Source organism: Cinclus cinclus, chromosome 3, assembly GCF_963662255.1.
Source record: "Cinclus cinclus chromosome 3, bCinCin1.1, whole genome shotgun sequence".
NCBI lineage: Eukaryota > Metazoa > Chordata > Aves > Passeriformes > Cinclidae > Cinclus > Cinclus cinclus.
This window is the reverse complement of record NC_085048.1, coordinates 6,933,907-6,958,350: the sequence shown is the minus strand read 5'-3', so window position 1 is coordinate 6,958,350 and position 24,444 is coordinate 6,933,907. Positions and strand designations below refer to the sequence as shown.

Below are 24,444 nucleotides of genomic sequence, written 5' to 3'. Positions count from 1 at the left end.
CATCAACCTTGCAGTGCTGCTTGGCCAAAGCAGGAGTCAGGTGCCACTTAGCCAGAAGATGTGCATATTCCAAACAGACAACTTGCCAGTCTCTCCTCAGTCCTTTCCAGCCCCAAAAGAGGAAAAGCAGGGAGAGTGGAGCAACTAGATAGGGCATTACTGGACAGCTGGGCAGGTAGAAGCCGTCAGGGCTGGCCTTTAGTGCCCATCCACCCAAAAAGAATGGGGCATTCTTAAATTAAGACATCTTTGCCAAAGAAATTGGATCTTTCTTGATATCAAAAGCAGATTTTAAATTTAAAACCTGCAAATTTTGAGGTGGATAGCAATGTGACCCAACTGTTTCAGAATGCAACTGGAAATGACAGGAGGTCCCTGCATAATGTCATTAATCCACCCAGTCCCTGCTGAAGGTCCAATGGCCCAAATTTCAAGCAGTTGCTAACAAGGACAAGCTGACAGCATCCCTTCCGTGCCTCCTTCTCAGAAACAAAGATAATCTATCAGCATAGCATTCTCTTCTCAGACTGAGGAGAGACACTTCTGCTGTGTCTGGTGTCACTTGCCACAATAGCTGCTGTAAGTGCTCCTTGGCAGCATCCCATCTGAGCATGGATTTCACCTGATATTCTCTGGTTGAAATTAGACAGAATGGCAGCACACAGCTGGTGGCTGCAGAAGTGACAGGGTTAAACAGAACAGCATTCCCATGCCAGACTTCAGAGGAAAGCTTGTTAAGTTTACTAGTAACCTGTGGCTGTTTGCCTGAAAAATATGGTTATTAGTCACACAACAAAGGGCTAGAAATAGGATGCAGTTCTCAAACTGTTCTACAGAGATAGGCATGTGTACACAGAAGTTAATGTGTAATGCACAGTCTCAGACCAACCTGTAATGTAACCTCCTGTGGGTTTAAGGCTATCAAACTGCTTGTCGTGCTTGGCCCGCTCTTCGGAGGTGATGGCCCATAAGTTTGTCCCTCCTGGAAAAAAAACCCAAAACAAATCAACAACAAAAAAAAAAAACCCCAAAAAACAAGAAAAAAAAAAAAACCACAACCAACCAACCAAACAAAAAAACACAAAAAAAACCAATGAACAACCAAATGGATTGAAAACTTCCAAAAATAAAGCACGTTACTTGCAAAATAAAAGCTTGGCTTTCTCAAGCGACAAAGTTAAATGCGGACACACCCAGCTCCTACCAGTTTGGCAAGGACGTTATGCAATACAAACCTGCTTCCCAGATGTGCAAGCCGAGCTGAGACAATCCCCCAGCCTGACTGCTTCACCCTCAGCTTTCAAACAAGCTCTGTCGTCCTTCAAAGCTGGTGCAGAGCAGCATCCTGTCGCTGCTGATTGTTTGCAGCCTGGGCAGGATGTGTCTCAGCATCCCCTGTGTGAGCCAAACACTCCCCTGGCTCACTGATGGACAAATGGATTCAGCGTCACCCAGGTTCTCATGCACAGGGTTAACACCCTCCAGGTGCCAAAAGGCTTACATTGTCTTGCCAACACTCTGAAAGCAAAACTGGGACTGCTAACAAAAATACTTTGGTTTTGTCAGACAAAGAAGTGGCATTTTGGGCTTTTTTTTTTTTTTTATTTTTTTAAACAGCATGCAATTTCCACTTCACATTTTTCAATACTTTATGAAGCAAAAAGTATTACATCCTGAGAGTAGGAATTAGAAGTTACAGGGAATAACTTTGTTTACAGAATTGTGCTGGTAATACCAGGCAGAACCAGATGGACTTCCAGAAATGCTGCAACCTGCTGCATAAAGGTCAGGGTATGCATCCTTTGCAGGAAAAAGCAGCTTGCCAGAAATAATTTGGTTTGTTTTTTAAAGAGGAGGAAGTTTTAGTCAGGAAGTTCTTGACAAATATTTTATTTTTCCAATCAATGAATGCAAGAATTGGCCAAAATTCTGAATGGAACCACTCAAAACAGCATTAAAAGTTTACTACATGAAAAACATTTCTAAAAGTTACATTCTGATGAGTATTACTACCTCCAAAGAACTGTTAATCTGTTCAAGTGTTTGTATTGCTCACTAAAAGACAGTCAAGGGAATAAATAATTCTTCTAGTAAGATATTAACAACTTGCTTTAAAAGCCATAGCACTCTGAAAAAAAGTTACCATACAATGCTTCCTCTTCCTACATAAACCTTATTTCAAAGTTTTGAATCTACAGGATTTCAGAAGGTTTGTTGCACTGTTTTTCAATGTTTAACAGCAAAGGGACTGTGAGCTGATATACTTGCCAATACAGACACAGTAATGATGTTAATCACCTTTCATCTGTGCTTATCTACACAAACAGATACATTTTCAAAAAAAGACTTAAATTTTCCTCTTAAGAGGATCCTGTTAAAACTGTATTTTTGCTTGCATGTGTACAGATTTAATTCCTTACCCTTGCTCCCTCACCGGGGAGATGTATGGCAGAAAAGATGTGAAGGCATTAGGGTACAAACCCTAGACACTTGAATTTGTAGTTTTGCTTCTCTCTCCTGAGGATATACCAATTATTTTTGTGTGTGGCCTCGATGAAAGAGTCTTCTTGCAGGTTACGTGTGAAATTGCACTTCAAGAACACCCCCCTTTAATCTTTTGATTAAATGAGCAGAAATAAATCTAGATTAGATACTGATAATAAAGTGAAGTAAACCTGAATCAGATGCCCTGAAGTCAGTCTCTGTAAGTATTACTGTAAGACACTAATGAGGACAACTTACACCCAAAGGCAAAAATTAGAGCAGCACTTAGTTTCTATAATCATAACCACATTTTATGCACTTCCCATTTGTATCTTAAAATTAGCACTTTAAAGAAATCTATCTTGAACAGATGAAAAAAATGCTCCTAAAGCTGCCAATAGCAACTTAGGAGAAACTGACTTTTCTTCATTTTTGGAAACAAAATATTAACAACAATACATTTCTTTCTATAAAATACTCCTCTTTGAACATCTTCTGAAGCAGGTAGCTGCAACACTCCTTGGCTTTTTAAAATCAACGACAGAGGGATTTAGACCACCATAATAAATTCACATGGTCCGTGGCCGCAAAGTGATAAAAACACAGTAACAATTGCTTGACTGGAGTTATGATCATCACCATAGCCCTCTAAAAAATCCAATTTACATTGTAAGGCAACTTCTTGTTCATAGATGTACAGTTTCTTACTTACACATCGCAGATTAGGTAATAAAATGGCAATCAATCTTGAAAATCTAACATATTTCTATATTCAAAGAGTTGTTTTACTATCTGGTAAATTATATTTCCTCTCCAGCTATGAAATTCAGCGTTTTACACAGCATTGTCTCAAATGTGTTAAAACCTTGTAGGGTTTTAACAAATCAGCAAATTCACACCTGTAGCTGGATGATGATTAAAATCTCATTCAACAAGTGATTCAAGATCCACATTCACCCTTCATTCTCATTTTTGCTGTCCTTAACACATCTAAGAACATTGCTAATTTTTGCACACTTAGCATTTTGCACACTTTTACCTCTGGACCTACATCTTTAAGGTCCTTTCTGTTCCATGCCTGAGATTCCACTAATTAATCCAACACCCCTGCAAGGAGCAGGAACATCTTCCACTATCCCAGGTTGCTCAGAGCCTCATCCAACCTGGCCTTGAACACTCCCAGGCATAAGGCAGCCACAGCTGCCCTGGGCAACCTGTTCCAGAGTCCCACCAACCTTGTAGAAAAATTCTACCATGCATCTATTTAAAATCTACAAATTTTTAATTTAAAACCTATCTCAACAGGTCCCTCTAGAGTGTTTGTCCCCACCTTTCTTATAGGCCCCTTTAAGTACTGAAAAGCACCAGAAAGGTCTCTCTGGAGCCTTCTCCAGGTTGAACAACCCCAAGTAGAAGTTTCATTTTAAAAATATATCTTTGACTAAACCCACATTATTACATCAACAAGTGCTTCTACAGCCTTCCACAGTTCTAGTGAGTCAGGGCAAGCAGCTGTCATGGAATAGTGATAACTACAAACACACATTATCAAAAGCACATTGTGGGCATGTTTCAGGGAACTGAAAATATACCCTGAAAACACCAACCTGCTAATAATTTGTTTTCAACAGTAAGAAAAATTTCAGATTCTTTCTTTCCCTAAGGACAGAGACTGAAAATCTTATTTTCCTGGTGATTAATTCCATAAAGACATGCTTTCTGCTGTTTCTTTATAAGCCTGGAAGAAAACGCTGCAAGTCTTAAAATCCAATGTAAAAAACATAGACTTTCAAAAATATAAATATTCATGGCAGGAATTAGGATCCAGAGAACAGCATGCTTTTAAGTCAGCACATCCCTCCCAGTGAAGCTTTAGGGCTTGTCTATAACTGAACAAAGACCCAGAAAATTAAGTTTTATCCTAACATTACTTAAGTGTCTGCCATCTGCAGCTTGAACTAGAACAGGTTATTGTTTTCTGAATAGAGGTTAATAACTGTTGGACAATTAAAGTATTTGTGTAAAATAAAGAAAAAAAATTAAAATCCAGTTGCTTCTGGTAGGGATCCACAGTGAATGCAGTCAAACCCCACCCAAAGTTATTAAAGGATTCACTGCTTTTTTCAACTCCTACCCCATATGCCTCAGAAACAAGATCAAGAGCATAGCACAAGTGGGAAGGCTAAAGTACTGTGAATCCTTGTATTTATCTTAACCAGGTGCTCACAGGCTCTTTTGATGGTACCCTTGGTGATACAACCAAGAAAAGTAAAATCTGTGCACAGAAAAGCTCATATGAAGATTTCTCAAAATACCATGTGAAAAATACCATGGCAGTCTATCTAAAATAAACACTTTCAACAATGGGACTCACAAGGTATTGGCAACTCCACAAAGCACATTACAGCACCCTTCTCCAGAGTAATTGTTGTGTTCACCTGTATAGTACAACCAAGAACATCACAAAAACACAGCCAAAATTAGTCTGCAACTTATCTCCTGTGCCATCACCATCAAATCACGTTACAAAAGTCATGCTACAATCCTCACAAATACTGTGATTGCTCCCCAAAACTACCACAAGTGGTAAAAATGGACACTCTGTGCAACTGCTGAGAGAAGTTACACTGCCTGGTTTTCACACAACCACATCCTGGGCCTGCTGAACTGTGATGAAGGGAAGGTGCTCCTTTCCTGGGAAAAGCAAAACTGCAGGAAGACTCAAACATCTGCCATCGAAGGTATATCATCTAAACTTATCTGGCTTAGCTCAGCCAGTTTTTGCACTAACACACCTTCAGTTCTAGGGTTGAGAAACATCTTGCCCATAAATCAGATCCAATGAATTTTGTACAGAGAAATTGCTGTTGTTCTTCTGTTCACATGGTCCCAGTCCTCACTTATGGTAAGTCATACATGAATCACAAACCAAATTGCAGGTGTCTGCTCTTTACAGACCTCTCTGACCACAGGATGGGCAAGAGGCAGGAGTCTCCTTGATGCAGCAGTACTGAACCTTTGGCTGTCTCAGCAGCAGTGAGCTACAACATTTTATAGATCAGTTCCCCACCAGAAATCAAAATACAGTTGATACTACATGCTCCCATGAGAGGCCTTGCTGCTGACAATTATTAGTACATTACTTTACTGACTCAGCTTAAATTTCCTGGACATTTTTGAGATCGAAATAATTTTTCCCAACTGTAGCTGATAAAATTTTGGAGGTTAAAAAACAGTACAATCTCACTGACAAGAAGATATCGCATTAATTCATTTTTCTTCAAAATAGGTTATTTTAGAATCTTATAACTTAATACATGAAGCAAGCATATTTGACTACCCTGCATTTTTAGCAAGCAAAACTCAAGAAATGCTAAACTTGAGAGATTTTCCTGACAAAGACTTCCCCAAGAACAGAGTAACTACTGTCTTCACCTGCTCTTTTTGCTTATGAAAAAGTCTATCTTAATAAGACTTCTGGAAAACAGAGGAAAATCTTTCTTTCTTTCTTTCCTAGAGAAGGCTGGTACTTTCAGAGAAGACTGAATAAATGTCAGCACTGGCAATTGTTCTTGATATCCAATACTGGAAACCTGGACTTCATGTCCAGAAATGTCTCCACAGATTCCCTATTCCAAAACAGAAAATAACAGTGAAAGGTCCTTTATTTGCCCACTCCAAAAGTCCACAACACATCCAAGAGTTCAACACCACATGTGGAGTCAGTCCATATAGAAATTCCACATGGGATGACAAAGACTCAAATACCCAAAGCTAAACATGCTTTGAACTTACCTCTCCAGACTTCTCTAAAGATGACAAAATACAGACAGACCTCACTGTCACATAACAGGGATTTCTGTAATTCAGTGTGGCAGCACTCACAGTTTTCTACTGTTGTAAACAAATGACTATGCTCTTGATTAGACATCTTCAGTTTATTTAAGTTCATTTTAAATAGTAGACACCTCTCTAGGTGAGAGTAGGGAGGTCTGCTTATGGCAGGATCACAACATTTCAGGAAAGGTCCAGAAATGTTTTTACAACACTGCATCAGACAGATAACCTTCAGAATAAAATAAAGGATTTTGCTTTGATGGGCTGCCAACATCAAAAGGGAAACACACACGGTTCTTTCCTTAAAATGGTAAATCACCATTGAAAAATAAGGGAGAAATGAAAGTGCAGTCCTAGAAGAAGAGCAATTAGACTTGAAAATGCTCTGTAAGACCTCTGCCACTGGTTCGTACTGCCCATAGGCAAAGGGTAGCTATAGTGAGAACATCAGGATTACTGATAAGGAAAAACTCTAAGACATTTTTCACATTCCCCAGAACGTCTTTGTTTCTCACTCCACAGGCATTGCTTGTATTCCTCTAACAAAAACTATGCTCCTACGACCTACAAAGTTAATTAACTCCACAGAGATAATAAACCTTAATTGAAAGAGCATTCCTTGTACACGTAAGTCATGAGGATTGTACCACCACCTCTGTAACCATCAAAAAAACTAGCATCAAGCATCATAATGACCTTAAATAAATATTTATCCCCATGTTTAAAGACAGGGAAATTTCAGCACAGATATGCGGCAACATGCCTCAAGCTGTATAACAAGGGGGTTTCCTTAATGCAACCAGCAATCACATTACAGTCTCCTATTAGGAGCCTCCAGAGGGTTGTCTGGTCTAGGACATATTGGGATAAATCTAATAATTCCAGTCTTTCCGTGTTTGCAGATAAGTTTACCGTGGAAGTATTTATCACAGATTGGATTTAACACTCCCAACTGAGATGTTGAATCAGACTTCTAATTTTTCCTCAGTGGTGAGTAAACACTCCAGGAGTCTGAAAATACACAGAATGCTTTACCATTAGTCTGAATTTGAGATTCTTTATCAGTGTTATTGCTATTTTCAATATTTGCTTCACTCCTTTGCTGTTGATTCTATATATCAAACACAGGAGAAAAATGATTAATAATCAGCATTGATCCTTATTTAGAAATGCTTATGTGTTATGAACTACTACTGTAGTGCTTTGGGTCCATCCCAAAGCATTACCCACTCTTTCTTGAGGATTGCACCTGGTATTCCCAGCTTCCACAATCTCAGACTATGGCAGAAGCCACATGCAATCTCCTTTCACAATACGTACATTAATCCCCAATTACTCCTACCAGAAATGCAACATGGAGGCTCTCAGTTTTATTAAAAAACACCAAGGCAGCTGGCAGAGGAAAAGGGTATCTATTTCTGTGCTTAACTGTAACTTCAGCAACTCCTTTTTTGTGTGCACACAGTTAAAAGGAAAAACTTGTAGCTAAAGCATGTTAAACACAGGGAAACATGATCCTCCTTCAATTTTTTAATTTCACTAAACTTACAAGAATTGTGCCCATAGAAGCCAAGGGAATTTTTAAAAGATTTTCAAGCATCTCTGGTGCATTATCAAGAAATAGCTGGTACCTGTAGACAGGTTGTTAAATAGTGTCAGGCACATGCAAGGCTACAAGATTTGGCCAAGAAAAGCTTATATAATTGAAGTACAAACTTAGAGAAGTGTGGACAACGCAACAGCAGCCACATTGCATTTTGGAGTACAATTCATATTCTTTACATTATGTACAGAATTTCCAGACATTTGGTACACTGGCAACCCTCAGGTTGAGCAGTTCATTAAAATCAAATACTGAGCTTGTTTAAACTATCCACCTGCTCCTGTGGGGGATGTGGTGCAGAATTCTGCCTGGTGATCTTGTCACTGGCAGCCCCCAGTTTGATACACATAAAGGAGGAATATTAGAACATAGAACGCCCTGTGCCATGCAGGGATCTCAATGCAGAAACATAATCCGTGCTTTTAGGAGGAGTATAATCCCTAAAACAATTTAGAGATACATTATAGTGTAATCCATGCTAACAGTAAAGATCCAATTCTTTTCTGAACTCTACAGCACAACTGGCTATTCCAAAGCACTTAAACTACCAGTTTATAATAGCAGGATAGTATTTCCATGCTTTATCACAGAATCTTTTAGCTCATTAAGGCTATCCATTTTCAGAAGACTATTTTTAATTAAATTATTGCCAATTCCACTGAAGCACTAAAAAACCCCACCAAAACAAAACTAAAAAAAGAAAAACAAACCAATTAAAAAAAAAAAAAAAACAAAGAAGGAAACAAAATACTGAAAAAAACTCCAAACAAACAAAGTTTTTGTTTTGTTAAAGCTCCACTAATGTAAAAGTACATCAGGAAATGTGTGATTGAAATGTGTATAAACTTGACAGCATTCTGAATTGGAAATTAACATGCTAACTTTTACACTAGTTTTCTGTAAAGTTTTTGACAATTCATTCAACAGGGTTTTTTTAAGTTTTAATGAAGCAAGCTTCCTACTTCTCATCAAAAAGTACTATCACTGTAACATGTAATGTTGGTAAATTCATGTTTTATTCTTAAAAGTTAATTAACCTTATCTTTCCTTACATGAAGAAGTTGGTGCACAGAGCTGGGCTTAGCCTCAGCCTTTGCCAGATCTAGATTTGATAACAGCAATTAATATAAAATTATTTTCTGTGTAATTCTGGAGAAACAATGACAGTGAAACCAGCTGTAGTTGCTGAATTGTGATGGAGCACATGAAACAACCACATGAATCAAGCCCAATGTCAGTTCTGTCTGTGCCCAGAATCACAGAATCATTTAGGTTAGAAAATGGATCGTGGAGTCCAGCCATTAACCCAGCACTGCCAAGCCCACCATGAAACCATGTCCCTCCGTGCCACATTTACACATCTTTTAAATACCTCCAGGGATGGTGGCTCCACCACTGCACTGGGCAGCCTGTCTAATGCTTGACAATTCTTTTAGGAAAGATTTTTTTCCCAATATTCAACCTAAATCTCCTCTGGAACAACTTGAAGCCATTTTGTCTTGTTCTGTCACTTGTTACTTGTGAAAAGAGCCCAACCCCCCTGGCTGTCCCCTCCTGTCAGGGAGTTTTGCAGAGCCACAAGGTTCCCCCTGAGCCTCCTTTTCTCCAGGCTGAGCCCCTTTCCCAGCTCCCTCAGCTGCTCCCTTGTGCTGCAGCCCCTTCCCCAGCTCCGTTCCCTTCCCTGGACACGCTCCAGCCCCTCAATGTCCTTCCTGAGCCGAGGGCCCACAACTGGACACAGGACTTGAGGCACATCCTCTCCAGCATCCAGCATAGGAGAATGGTAATTTTCCTAAACCTACAATTCATACTTCAGGGTAGATTTCAGAAATAGAAGGAAGAGAAGGAAAAAGTTACACCCACAAGAGTCTATCCAAAGCAAGGTATGAAAAGGTCAAATAAGCAATATTATCATGGCATAATATAAAATCATACTTTGCTAAATTCTCCAGCTTTAAGTCCTGCCTCCATTTGCTTTTAAGGTGAGAAAACTTCCACCTGACAAAATCCAGGGCCTTCCTTCCCAGCCTGACACAGAAGATGAAGAAATGCTTACCCTTCAGTTAAGGACAAGTCAGAAGCCTTTTTGAGCAAACTCATCAACCTGCATAGTATCAAAGACTACCATGTTTGTGGAAAAAGATCACCAGAGCTTAGACAAAACATTTCTAATCCTGGAAATGGATGCTTTATGCTGCTGCTCACCAGAATTCACAAAATAACCCTATGACTTAATTAAAAATGTATAAAAGAGCAATTTGTTTAATTATTGTCTAGCAAATCTCTGTGGAGTGCAACAAAACTAATAAGATTCAGGTGAGTTGCCATCTGTGGCAGCTAATAAATCTTTCTGCACCATGAGAAATGTAGGCAGTAAAAATACCAGGGAAGAGGATGCAAAGTGAACCTTGAAGTTAGATGCAGTAAAGGAAATTATTCTCCCATGAAGACATACACTGACAAAATCAGAACAGAATTCTGCTGCAGGAATATTAAATTCTTTCTAGTAATTTTCATAGCTTACATCATTATCTGGCCATTAGAGTAAAAACCACATTTCCAGGTTCTTACACTTGAGGAGGAAGTCTGGGACCAGGAGGAAGGCTGATGGATTATACTTGCAATGGAGACTTGAAAGAGAAGAGTAAAACAGATTAACAAAAACAAAAATTAAAAAAAAATACACAGGAAGGGTGGAGAAGAAAAAATTAAGAGACACTTCCAGAATGATCTTGGGATAAAATAAAAATAGGATATAATTCAGGAAACAAAACACAGTAACAGTCCTTCCAACAGACACTGAATATTTCCCCAGCACAGAGTGACAGTCTGAGCCAAGCATGTGGTGGTGGTGGTGCTGCAGGATGTCTCCTCAGCCCCAGTGCAGCTCCTGAACCAGAGGTACTGCCTCATAAGTAGAGGGCACGGAGCTCTAATCATTTAAGAAAGACCTTTTGTCATCCACAGCTTCCTACAGCTTTTTTTTGTTTATTTGACACAGTGCAAAGTGTTCTGTATGACTGAGATCTGCCAATGGTACTTTCATCTGATACTGGTTCATCTTGTGTTATCAGAGACTAATTACCATTTCCTTGCCTGAAAAATAATGGATGACCTTGGGAAGGTGACACCTAATATTCCACCATCCCCACCCTATCATTTCCAAGTTGAAATGTCCTAGTAAATTCAATTAATCCACATATGGAAGCTGTTCTGTGTCTTTAATGACTCTTGTTACACTCCTCTTTCTAACTTCTGGTCCTGGCAGAAACAAAGAATGGAGGGAAAACTGGAAGGAAACACAAAGGAAACAGAAGCAAGAAAAAGACAGTTTGCTTAAACAGTACTCCTTAGAAGGTTAAATTCCTAATTAGCAGAACCTGCCAACTATATCCAGCACACATACAATATTACTTTCCTAGCATGCATGGGGGTTTGATTTGAAATACAATAAATTTGACACTTTTTAATTTATTAATTAAAAACTGTTTAATTTATGTTCATACAAGCATTGGTATCAGTTTATATAATAGTCCCTAATCCTGCCTTGCCAGCGGCTCATAGGGGCATTTACAGGCTAGAATGTGGAACAGAATTCTTCCCTGGGTATTACACTTATTACAGTTTCTCAGTTGCCAGAAAGCACTGATTTAGCAAGCTTCTTAAGCCAAAAAAGCCCACAAAGGGGAAAAAGAAATAAAAAAGGCAGCAACCATTTACTAGCCATGGCTCCTCAAGTTTTGATTCCATGTACTGTTTCCAAAGCATCTTAAATGCATTGAGTTCTAAAAATTAGTTGTGAGTTGCTCACTGTGTGAAACAAACTACCAAACCAACAAACAAGCCCATTTTTTTCTGCTAGCCTTAAACTCAATCATTTCACCAGGTATTGTGTTGCTTTTCAGCTATGAAAAAATACAGCCAATATTCCTTCCCTTGTGAGGATTTTCTATACTGTTATGGCTTTACAGGTTTTTAGCTGTCTGAAAAAACACCTAAACTATCCTTAGCTACCTGTAAACTAAACTAAACAACTCATTTAGTCTTGTTTATCACAGGAGGCAGAACCTCTCTGTGACCACTTTTTTCTCAAGTATCCTTTACTTTGTGCATAATTCCAGATCCTTTTGTGTAACAGATTCTGGCAGCTACAGGTGGATCATTTCCAGAAAAGGGAGTTTAGTGTATGTTATCTTCAGGCCAGGTTAAAAAAGACTGTGTATTTTTTAATCCAATCTGAATACAGAGAACATGAGAAAGAAGAAGAGAGACTGCTGGCCTTCCAGCCTGCATCATCTCCATCAGGAACAGTTTATACACTAACTCTCACTGTACATTTTACTTCCCCAAGCCTGAAGAGTTCCTGTGAAACACAGTGTTATGGAAGCACTATTATGTGTTGCACAATAAATTTAACTTGTAGCTGGTAAGAAAATACAAATGTACCCTTTTCAGTACAGTTATACAAGTATCAACACACGCTGTAACAGGTGCAGAGCTCTACAACGGTGAAATCAAGACTTTTCAAGAAATGTGTGTTTTCTAAAGAAACAGCTGTGCTGCAGAGATCATGGATCAATGCTAAATCATGGTTATGAGAAGAAATGCAGGGAAAAATGTCAGTGCATAACTTAAAATATACCACCTCTTATTTATATTTACATATATAAAAAAAAACTTTTAAGCAAATTCCTTCAATAAGAAGTGAAAGAGCAGTAGAAGTTCCTAATGTTTATTTAATCTTACCTATTCTTGAAACTCACATACAGAGAACTTCACATCCAACTAAAGCACAAACGTTTTTAGCTTATTCAAGTATCTTCTCTGAAGATAGCCAGTATGAATGCTTGTCCCATGGTCACTGACATTCTTTCAGCTTTCCAGGGTTTCACCCCCTCCAGCTCCCTCAGTGATGATTTAAGGCTACTGTCCCATTGTTGGAGAAACAAGAGATGGCTGAAAGAAGTGATGCAGTACACTGGAAAGCCTGAACACACAAGATTTCCAATTAAAGTAATAGGGCAATATATAAATATATTTGACAGACCACAACACCTGAAAAATGTGTTTGTTCTTGCCATTATAATTAGTGGGCTAAACCTGAACTCATTCTGCCAATACTGATTAGTATCATCTATGGTCTGTTCAAAGTGATGATCACAGATGATTTGGAATTTGGTACATGCTAAGACTGTGTGATGTGCCACTTCACACAATACTCATCAACCCTAAACTGCAACAACCACATGAAGTGGCTTATCAGAGTAATGCATTTCACAAACTTGGGAGTTAGACCTTCAAGGAAATGAACATTTTAACAGTCAAAGCACTTTGAAAATTGTCCATGTGTTAGATTTTTGTTTCTGAGTCTCTTCAGCTAAGCCTTCAGCCTTCTACTCCATTTTGGGAAAGTATTTGTAGATCTTCTTGTGTTTTTTGTTTAGGGTTTTATATGCTTTGAAGAAAAAACACCAGGAAGTCTTTCTTACATCCAAAATGAATAAAGCAGCTTGCATTACAATATTAGTATTCCAGATAAAAACCATCCTGGGTTTCCCACTCATTGGAAACTTACCTTATAAAAGCTAACACATGACACTAACAAAATGAAATCATGGCAAGACAAAGCTATAGGCTTAGAGTAAGTTAACAGCTGAAGATGTAACACTAATCTTCATTATTATCTAATTCTTCATTGCATTTTAGGAGCATCAGTTTGGAAGGGACTTATAAAGTCACCATGTGCAAACTGCTGCTTCTCCAAGAAACTCTAATACATTAATTCCTTCCTAAAATGCAAGTTCTGTCTTAAGGCAATCAGATTTCCTCCTAGACCATGGTCCAGAATGTTACTGCTGACAGAACCATTTCCAGACCAACTGCATCAACAGCTGGTTCATCTCTATTTACCCTTTAAAACTGTACTCAAAGACAAGTTCGTTTCCTTCCTTAATGCTGTTCTTCCTAGTAAGAAAAAAATAAAGAGCAAAATTTATTTGCTGAATAGGAAATGCAATGAAATTGAAATTAAAATCCAAAACAAAAACAGTAAGCTTTTATCTGGGCAGGTTAAAAAAGACAATCGCTTTATTCTTTCTCAGCACTTAATACACTGAAGCCCAGCTCTGCATCTGTTTCACTCCCCATGTTTTTTTCCCCCTCTTAAGCAGGTAACCCAAATTCTACCCTCTAACCCACAACATGTCTCACCAGTGCCTGAAGCAATAGCACACAGCACTCCTTGTTTCATTCACCACATTTTAGGATGCATTTCCTTTCCCTCAAATCACGTAATTACTACGTGATCTTCTAACACATCCGGTTGTCTTCCTCCTTAGTCACAGCCAACTGCTGAGTTCCCAGCACAGAGCAAAAATTCTTCCAGCCCATAATGGTATGGCTAAAAAGCTATTTGAAGGCAGCGCAGCAGAAATGTGATTAAATTTACCAATGACATGCAGCCCATACGGTGTAATTCCAGCTGGAAAATTACTCCAGAGTTTGTCGTCTTCCAGTTTAACCAGTATACATTTTTTTTCTACTAATGATATTGCCATAAATAACCATTAAGACTGGCATTGTGATAAAATCCATACAGAAAAAAACATGACAACAATATTCTGGTCTAAAACTTGTATTTTCTTTCCCTTTTAGCCATTTATTTCGCTAATGAAATCCAACCATGGATTCTGTTAGATGTTTTCTACAAAACTCAGGTACTGAAGGCGGCACATAGTGCAACCTTCCCTTGTTAAACCTATTTCCATTTACTCCACTTAACATATACCTCCACGTCTAACTATTTTTTTCTTTCTAAGATTTCCTCTTGCATCTTCCATGTGAATCATCCTCACAATTAAATATAAATAAGACACCTTATATTCTGAAACCTTACAGCACTATTTCTGACTTACACGATTAAAGACAACATATAATATGGCAGACACACTGGAACACTAACATTTTTAGGGTGTGATAGCGGAAGATAAACACCCCACTGAGTTGAGCATGTGAATTTTGCTCCATATCAACTGACACCACTGCCCTTACTGAAAAAAAGTTTAATTAATAAATAAAGACAAAGAAAATATTTGTTCTTGTCTTATAATTTCATTCCTTTTCCTACTCTTAGATGTGAGAACAAGTTCTGATCCTTGTTTTGCAAGGTCTAATTCAGCTTTGTATCTTTATCTACACTTGTTGATATTCAAGTCTACAGTTTCCATATCTACAGTGCACACAAGGTGAAGAGTCAGGTTGCACTCAACCAGCTTCTAATTGAACTCTAATGACCAGGGTTGCTCCTAATTAAAAAAAAATCAGACTGCAAAGTTTGAGACTGACTTTTCTAAAGAGAAGGTGCAGCAGAATCTGTTGGTGTCTTGCCCTTGACACCAGCTAACCAGGACCTCACAGAACCCCTTTCATGTCTGCTTTAGTCTCCAAAACACTTAAGTGTGAGGACACAAAATTCTATTCACAGCAGCACAAAACACAGTTTTACTTATGAACGTTTAGAAGCATGTGAAATGAGTTATAACTATTACTTTCTACACATCAGTTTATCAGCGATTTTCCTGCTGGACTACAGAAAAATTATATCGAAAGGAAACAGGTGGTAGAAGGGAAGAGAAATGGCAAATAAAAGCATAAACAAAAAAAAAAGCACAGCCCAAAAATTCCAGTAGTACTAAGTAAACAATGTGAAAGATACTGATCAGCAAATACTGCTTTTCTTGTTCCAGGTCGTCCCTTAAGATTAAATCTCTCGAAACCAAGACCCATCAGCATGGGTATCAAACCCTGAACAGATTTAGCCTACAGAAGAAGGAAGGGGAGTTGGAAAAGAAACATCTTGAAACTCCCCTCCAGCTGGAAACAACACATCCCATGGCAGTGAAGGTTACCTCTTCCAGTGACAAAGGCAGCAATCACTGAGACAAATTAGATGGAAGTACATTTCAACCTATTAAGGCCTTTATCCTTTTAAGTGTCTTTTGCAGTTAGTATATTAACTGTTCCTTTAGAAACACAGTTGCTGAAGTTGTTATTTCGTATACACAAATGCCGCTTCCAAGGGCTTTTGCAAGACTCAGGATGAATTCCTAAGCAAGCTTTGTCCAGATGGAGAACTGTTTCTAAGAAGAATCAACTACCATAAAGTGGGTTTCTATTATCATTTTTACAGGAATAGTGATCAATATTCAAGCAGTTACAGGATAGAATTAAACTCTTAGTAGGGAATTCTCAATCTTGTTTGCAGACTGGGGAGAAGGATATGCCTGGAGTGGCTCTTTGATAGAACTGAACTCCACATATATAAATGTCTCCTATCCATCTGGTGCTGTATAAGAAACATGTTGCTCAGCCCTGCCTGTTCATATAAAATGTCACCATAACCTTTACATTTTTCACGAGATAAAAGATTTGTAAAAACTGGCAGGTCTGCCTTCAGTTCCAGAAAAATCAACACCCACTCTTTAGTCCAGCTTTTCCTCTTTGAATTTCAGCTTGTTAGTAAGGCACCCACAAAGGTCACCTTGGACAACAATGGAGAGTCAAAGGGAGCTCCTTTCTGGGCACTGTGTCCTTTCATGACTTTAAAGACAGGCCTATCAACAGCAGGTGCCCTAGAGCACACAGTGTTTACACGTGGCCACAGAAGAACATGCCAGTTCCCAGCACAGTCTGGCCACCAGCCACATGCTGAGGCTGGACAGGCTCAGGACCCTGTTTGGTCAAGGTACATTCAACGAAGCTGAGTCTCTCCACTGGAACTACACACACAGCTCAGTTCCCCTTCCTTCTCAGGATCCTGTGCAGTGCTGCTTTCTCTGCTTAGGCTGGTAAATTGTAGCATTTCCCACTTGGATTTGTTTGAGGCTGAATATTATGCCTTGAATCCTGCAGTTCTCAGACTTGCACACTTGTACATATATCTGCTCTATGCCATCCACTCACTCTTCTGTAACACTGAATGCCAAAAATAGCCCAGAAATGAAAAGTACTTCATGCATTACACTACTAATAAACTAAAAGCTAAGTGTATTGTACCTTGGTAAGAATAAGAGGTTTTGTTTTTTTTCCCCACAGAAGGAATCCACTACACTATTTCCCCCAGTAGGATACAAAAAGGAAGGGTCAATGCTGTGCTAACACAAAGGTGAGGTAGGCAGCCAGTGCTCCCAGGCTGCAGCAGTGCCTAATGGCTTGGTTGCCTCACATATAACCTCATTCTTCATCTCATGCTTCAAGTCACTACCAAAGTCTAACAACATAATTAGAGGTTTCCTGCAATGAGTGGCAAGTGCAGGTGAACTACTTTGAATGCAGCCACTACAGCAGTGCTTGTAAATGCTAAGTAGCAGGAAAGAGGAACAAAGACTAGAGAACAACTTCAACAGCAAAAGTTGCTCAGTATTTATCAAGAAATCACGTTAAAACTATTGTTTAAAACACTTGACTTCTTTGAAATTTCACCAGTTCTGATAAGAAATAGGACCACAAGACTACACACAGTTGACACAGTCATCCAAAGTATTCTGTGAGGAGTAATAGTTTAGCTATTGACCAGTGTCTCTTCCTTGGTCTCTCTCTCACTTACTGTGCCTTCCAACACAGTAAAATTCTGAGAGGGGAAAGGCAGCATCCTCTGACACAATTTCTTTTGAGAGTGGTAAACAGTACCATCTAAGGGATTTCAGATCAAGGATCACTCTCCCAAACTAAGGCTTCTGAGAGCAGTGTATGTGGTCAGCACTGACAGCACACTTGCAATCCTCCAACAGAACTGAGGAATAAAAAGCCAAAACAAAAAGACATCAAATAACTATGGATACATCAATCACAGAGACAGCCAACACAAAGCTGTATCTTCTTCAAAGAGAGCTTCTGACTGTTTATTTTAAACTGAGAACCAAAGTCCATGTGGCAATAATAATTTAAAAAATCCATTATATCCAATTAAGTGAAAAAAATATCATCTGGTCTATAGGATTTCCCCTAGTACTAATTGACTCATTTTACTTGGCTTTTATTATAAGGTCTGTGAAACGAAGTCTTGAAAAAACTGCAGGTGACTGCATAAAAAAAAAGTGCTGCTTACACAGATTTATTTTTTTTACAAGATGTCTTACACTCACATGAAACAGATTTGTAAAACAGAGGTTTAATTTGAAATCTGAACGTTGTTCTGGGGAAAAAAAAGATCAAAAAACAAACAAAAACCCTTTCCCAATTTATCTCAGTGACAATTTTCTAAATTGGTTAAAGACCTTCCAGTCCTGCAGTAACCTTCACAGATAAATACTCATTCCTGTATCTATTTTTCTATTTTTATCAGGAGAAGTACTCCTTATCAGATGTATCTGAAGTACAAAACATTGTTTCCATACTTGTATTTTCATTTTGGCCAGCTCTGTAAATAACAACATGCAAATGTCAAATTTCTTTACAGGTCTTTGCAAATCGTGCCTTCACAAATAAGCCTTCCCTAAAAATAAAAGCTTCATGCCATACACACACACAAGAACAATTTTAAGGTTTCAACTCCCATATGAAATGGGACTTTGAAAGGAAATTGCCAAGAAACAAATTCAAAAGTTTCTGTAGTGGAAAGAGTACAATCAAGAGGAAAATTATTTCTCTCTCTCTCTTTTTTTTTTTTTTTTGTGAAGGGCTGATTATTTTCATCAATGTCACAAACTGTTTGACACATTTAAATATTTTGTTTGAAATAAACAGGGTAAGGGACTATAACGGAACACATTTTGTGCTGAATTACGTAACAGAAAAGGTATGCAAGTTTAATCAACTATTACTTAGCATATTCCCTGCTTAAAGTCAGGCAGTGTTTGCACTGCACCTCACACATTCCTCAGCCCTGTAAATGATCCGAGATTGTCAGCCACTCCAGGCGCCTGGTAGCCCAAACGACACTGCAGTGATGCTGGTCCCCTCCCAGGCTCGCAGCACCGGCTCAGGCTACAGACAGCGATCTGCAGCCAAGTGACAAACGCTGCTGCGGGCACCAAAAAAACCACGAACAAACAACAAATCCTAAACCTCCACCCCTACCTGAGCACCCCGGAGCTACTCACCATTCAGGGCTGCGGGAAACTGAGCCATCATGGTCCCGAATGCACCTCGCTAGCCCTCAGCCATCTGCAACATGAAAACATCGTGCATTAATAATGCAACAAGGGCAGAGCGGAGTGGGGCGCGTCCGTCCCGGTCCCGCTTCCGACAGCAAACAATGCCCGGCCCGGGCTGCTGCTGAACCAGCGGCATTTACACCGGGGATTTTTATTTTTTTATTTTTTTGTGTGTGTATAGCGTATGCAGTGCAGTCCTGAACCTTGTGGCAGCTCTTAAAGGAAAACAGTACCGAGCGTTTGGAGTGATGTACACAAACAGCTCCCGGCTCGTCGGGACACATGGCTGGGTGCAGGGCAGCCCGGGGTCCCAGCACATCCCTGCCAGCTCTCCCCGGTAAATGTTTAGTGTTTCATGTAAAGAAAGGAGAAAAAAACAAAACAAAACAAAAACAACAGCAACAAAAAAAAGCACCACAAAAAACCCCCACCACCAACAAAAAACAAAACAGTTCACTGCTCAGCTCCGTAAGCCAATGCTGCTGCTGAGCAAAGTGGAAAACCAATTATTATTCAAATTCATCCACTCCAACACTCCACGCACTATTGACAAAGAAAACACTCTTACATGATGTATTCTGAAGAAAGGGCTTGCCCCAATAAAAATCTGTCATCAGCCAGTTTTGCAGAAGCAACACAATGAAGTTATTCCTTCTCCAGAGCTACTGCATAAACACTCAAAAGCAGCATTTAAACGGGATCTCAACAGAATTTACTTTTATAATAAATATCAGAGTACTAAGATTTTCTTCTTATAGTATGCATTCTTTCAAGACTACCCGTATAACGAATTCTTTAGAATTGCAAAATAGTCACTAATAGTTATCTGAGGGAAAAGCCTGGACAATTCACTGCTTTACAAATGTAGAACAAAGACAATGAAGTGAGCTTGTGCTTTGGGTGAGATAATTTTACTTAATTACTGAAATTTATATATCATTATCGTTGTGCTCTCTATGGAGAAATTATTGTACAGGATGAAGCTAGAAAACTGAAATATTTATTTTAATTTTAAAAAAACATGAAACATCTTGCTCACCCCCTTTTGAGACACCTAACCTCCTACCCACACACATACAGAAAAACCCCCTTCATCTCTCACTACAGCCATGTATTTTAATATTAAGTACAGAAATATTACATCTTCCATACTCCCTTCCTGCAAAGGAACTCTTGCACATCTCAGCACAAAAATCATACAAATAGAAAGCACTCTGGTTCCACCTGAGGACAGGAAAACATTTTTTTTTTATCTATTGCACATTTCTTCAATAAAATTAAAAATGTCTGGGATCAGTTGTTAAAAATTATTTCTCTATATGTAGTTCAAGCCATCATTACTACACATACACACATTTGTGGCTACCCACACATGTATACATATCTACATAAAGAAAGCAAACGGAGTGGTTGGTGAGTCCAAAGGACCTCTCACAATGACACAAGGTATCAACCACAGAAAGATGAAATAAGGAAGCAGGGACCTCTTCCAAGAGATGGACCTACCAAGCAGCCTACCAAGAGAGACACTTGAGATCTATAAAGAGCCTTCCTGGAAAATGCTGCCAATGTTGTTAAAAACACTTCTACAGCACATTTCTCTGCAAAAGCTGTTCTGTCAAGAAGGTCTGAAACAGAACCTGAAACCATGACACAGAAGCAGGATGCTGGAGAACACACCCAGAATCAGCAGGCTTCTACCTGCATGTGACTTGTTTCAGATTTAATCTTACCAGTTAAGGCTTATATATTTGATCTGTCCTTCAACTCACCTTATGCTCTTCATTTCAAGTGGCTTTTTCTTTTTTTTTTTTTATATGAGTAATCACAAAAACATAGAATACCCCAAGTTGGAAGGGACACAAGAGTATCACTGAATCTAACCTCAGACTCCATGCTGGATACCTTAAAAACCAACTCATGTACCTAAAGAGCACTGGCCAAACACTTGACGAACACCAGCTAGGGCCATGCCCCCTTCCCTGGTGAGCTTCTTGTGCATGGAAAACTTTTCTTTATATCCAATCTCAACGTGCTCTGATACAGCTTTAAGCCATTCCCTCATGTCCCACCACCAGAGGAGACCAGCACTTCCCCTGCTGCTCCCACCATGAGAAAGATGTAGTCAGCAATGAGGTCACCCCCTCAATCTCTTCTCCAAACTGGACAAATCTCACATCCTCAGCTGTTCCTCAGAAGTCCTGCCCTCTAGTCCTTTCACCATCCTTGTTTCCCTCCTTTGGACATGTTCTGGTATTTTTGCAAGCTTCTTACAATGTGGCGCCCAAAAAGTGGACGCAGTACTTGAGGGCACGCCACACAATACAAGTCATAATACAGGTCTTGATAGTGAATTGATTAACTCTTAAAGTCCCAAATCTTAAGATATACTTTTAAAATACTTCATACAACTCACAGTTGTGCAGTCGCATTTTGCCTTGGTATTGCTGAAATGGCTTGTGTAGATTGAGCTTTCAAAACCCTCAACTGCTGAGCACATGAGTGGGAGCAGTAACCCAGGCAGCTTCATGCACACTAAATGGGGAAACCCCTCCTCCTCATTTTAATGTCCCTAGAGTCACAACTATACTGCATTTTAAGATCAATTTCATCTGAAAAATTTTGAGGACTTTGATGTCGCTTTCATTTGGTGAAGGTCATTCCTATCTATGAGGCATCTATGGAGGACACGTGTTCCTGGTTCATCAGCAAAAATAATGAGCATCCCTGCCCAAATCATCAACACAAGATTTTTCGGTGTACCTGAAATTTCCCCAAGTTTTCCAAGCCTGGGCTGAACCAGCCTGGTAAATCTGTGATACATGGCATTGCCATATAGATGAACCAACACCCAAGGTCCTAAAACAAGAAGGAACTGCCCAATGGGTCTGTACTGAGAGTAAATTACAGCAGTGTGATATGATTAAATTGTGATTCAGCTCTGTTGCCTCACTATTATGTGTACTTGCAGACCTTGTAATATTTTAAATAAATGCTAAACTTGAAGGTAACCAAACCCTCCTACAGTAACTTTTACAGAGAAAACTATGACCTCACAGAAGCAACCAAAAATCACAAATAGGACTGTTACAGGATTTTGTATCTCACCAGCATTAGGAACACATTCTTATCCATTTACACAGATCCATGTCATTCAGACACCAGAACAACACCAAGCACAGATACTTCTCCAGTGACAGATTCTCAACTGTACCAACTGTACCCAAGAAGTAAAAAAAGGAAGAATAAAAGTATTGCTGCACTATAATTTCCCCTCATTTTTTAAGAAGGAGGAAACAGTCCAGTAAATTTGAAATCTAAACATATTTTTTTAAACTCTCTGTAAACAATCCTTCCCAAAAAAATGGAGCTTGCCCTCAACAAGTTTTGTCTTCTGCATTTCTTCAGCACATCCCAAACATTAGCATATATCAAAGCTAAAAGCATCTTATTTTTACAAATTGCAAACAAAGATGTTGCAATTGTAATCTATAAAGATTACAGAAGTGTAAAAGCACCTTAAGCCTTTAGGACACTTATTAGCGAACCACTTATTTAGCAAGGGGAATCTCAGCATAATATTTTCACTTTAAGACTAACTCACACTTCTTTAGAATGATTCTGATAACTTTTAACCATTAATAGAAGTGAAAGCTAAAGGACCCTTTTTACATCATGCATTACACAATACCACATAGAAATGTTCACTGAAGAATGAAAATAAAAATCAAGAAAATACTATAACCAGTGTCCCAAACAGATTACATGGATGAAATCATGGCCATCACCACCAGAGCATTTCACAGAAAACTGTTTCTGCAAAATGCTCTAGAAGATGTGCTTGGTGAACTTGGTCATCAGTTGTAAGAAACTGTGGCAGACAGCACGAAATCCACAGTGTAACAACAGGATCAAACATCCTTATGAACACTGTAGATGACATTAAGTCCTGCTGCCATTTAGGGTGAAAACAGGAAAACTTGGATCTTCCATTTAAACAGCAGAACAGCAAGTTCTTGTAAACAAGCCATTTGAACTAGCCCCAATCTCTAAAGCACTAATTGTTTTCACAAACTGACCTGCCAGACTGAAACTTCTGTTCCCCCTCTTAGTATTTATTATAGTTGATACAAGTGGAGAAAAGAAAGGAAGAGATTGCAAAAAACAGGGGGCACATCAGGACCATGCTGAAAGCAATAGAAAACATTAGAGCTGGGCAGAATGCAGGAGAAGGGAAAAAAGCTTTTTGCTTTCCCTATAATAGGCATATTGCCATTTTATGAAGGGCAGCCCTACCACAATCTTTGTTAATATTTATACTTGAATCGATTTTTTTTTTCAGAACATTTCTCAGAAAAACCACAGCCACATAGTTTTAGTAGGAATGAAGGTCTGATGCACCAGGTTCTGTCTGGAAGAAAGCAAATACCATGGAAGCAGCATATGTGGTCACACTACTGGTCTTTCCCTTTTCTCCATGGTAGGAGGAAGATAATATTGCAGAATTTTGATGCCAGAGCCAATTAACAAGGACAGAGACTGCACTAGTTTCCTGATTTACTCTTTGCAACACCTTTAGAACTGGACAACACAAAGACAATGCATATTTGCAAAGCAGTGACCCTGTAATAGCCCATGTAGTTGGTTCCTTCTTTTTTTGGAGTAGTCTCTTAAAAATGAGAGAATAAGAAGCATTAGTAAGGTATTATGAAGCAGCACAGACTAGAACTTCTCTTTGTTCAAGACATACTGGTATGAGAGTTTACTGATTAAAAAAAAAAAAATCCCAATGTTGTGGCAGGCCAAGCATTTATCTCCTTTATACAGTACAGTTATACAAAGCCACATGGCCTTTTCAAAATGCACTGTGGCCAGCTTACAAAGTCCACCCACTCTGATAACAGATGAATGACATCAGCGACAAAACGGAGGAGTTGCCTGTGGGTAGCATATTGCTGGTTCTTCCTGCTCCCCCTGCTACTGTAGATAACAGTACTGCAAGCCTTAGCTAATATTTTGATAATAAAAAAAAATAAACATTTCTTAAGGTATGAAGACCCTTCCTTGCCCATTCTGAAAGAAAAACTTCCTACCCAATAGTGGGTGCATCTAGAGGGTAACAAGGCTGGTGAGGGGCTTGGAACACAAACCCTGTGAGGAACAGCTGAGGGAGCTGGGGTTGTTTAACCTGGAGAAAAGGAGACTCAGGGGTGACCTCATCACTCTCTACAACTTCCTGAAAGGTGTTTGTAGTCAGGTGGGGCTGGTCTCTTTCTCCAAGCAGCAACTGACAGAACAAGAGGACACAGTCTTAAGCTGCACCAAGAGAAAAAGAGGTTGGATATTAAGAAAAAGTTTTTCACAGAA

At 39.1% G+C, this 24,444-nt stretch overlaps 1 protein-coding gene across 1 annotated transcript in view; it reads right to left on the bottom strand.

Moving 5' to 3' along the window:
* ITSN2 (intersectin 2) overlaps positions 1–24,444 on the bottom strand; it is an 81,397-nt gene that overhangs the window by 49,027 nt on the left and 7,926 nt on the right. The window contains exons 2-3 of the mRNA XM_062489656.1: positions 19,024–19,087; positions 890–982 (exon numbers count right to left, since the gene is read on the bottom strand). Of these exons, the coding sequence (XP_062345640.1) occupies positions 890–982; positions 19,024–19,054 (124 nt within the window). The 5' untranslated portion in view covers positions 19,055–19,087. The remainder of the gene's footprint in view (positions 1–889; positions 983–19,023; positions 19,088–24,444) is intronic.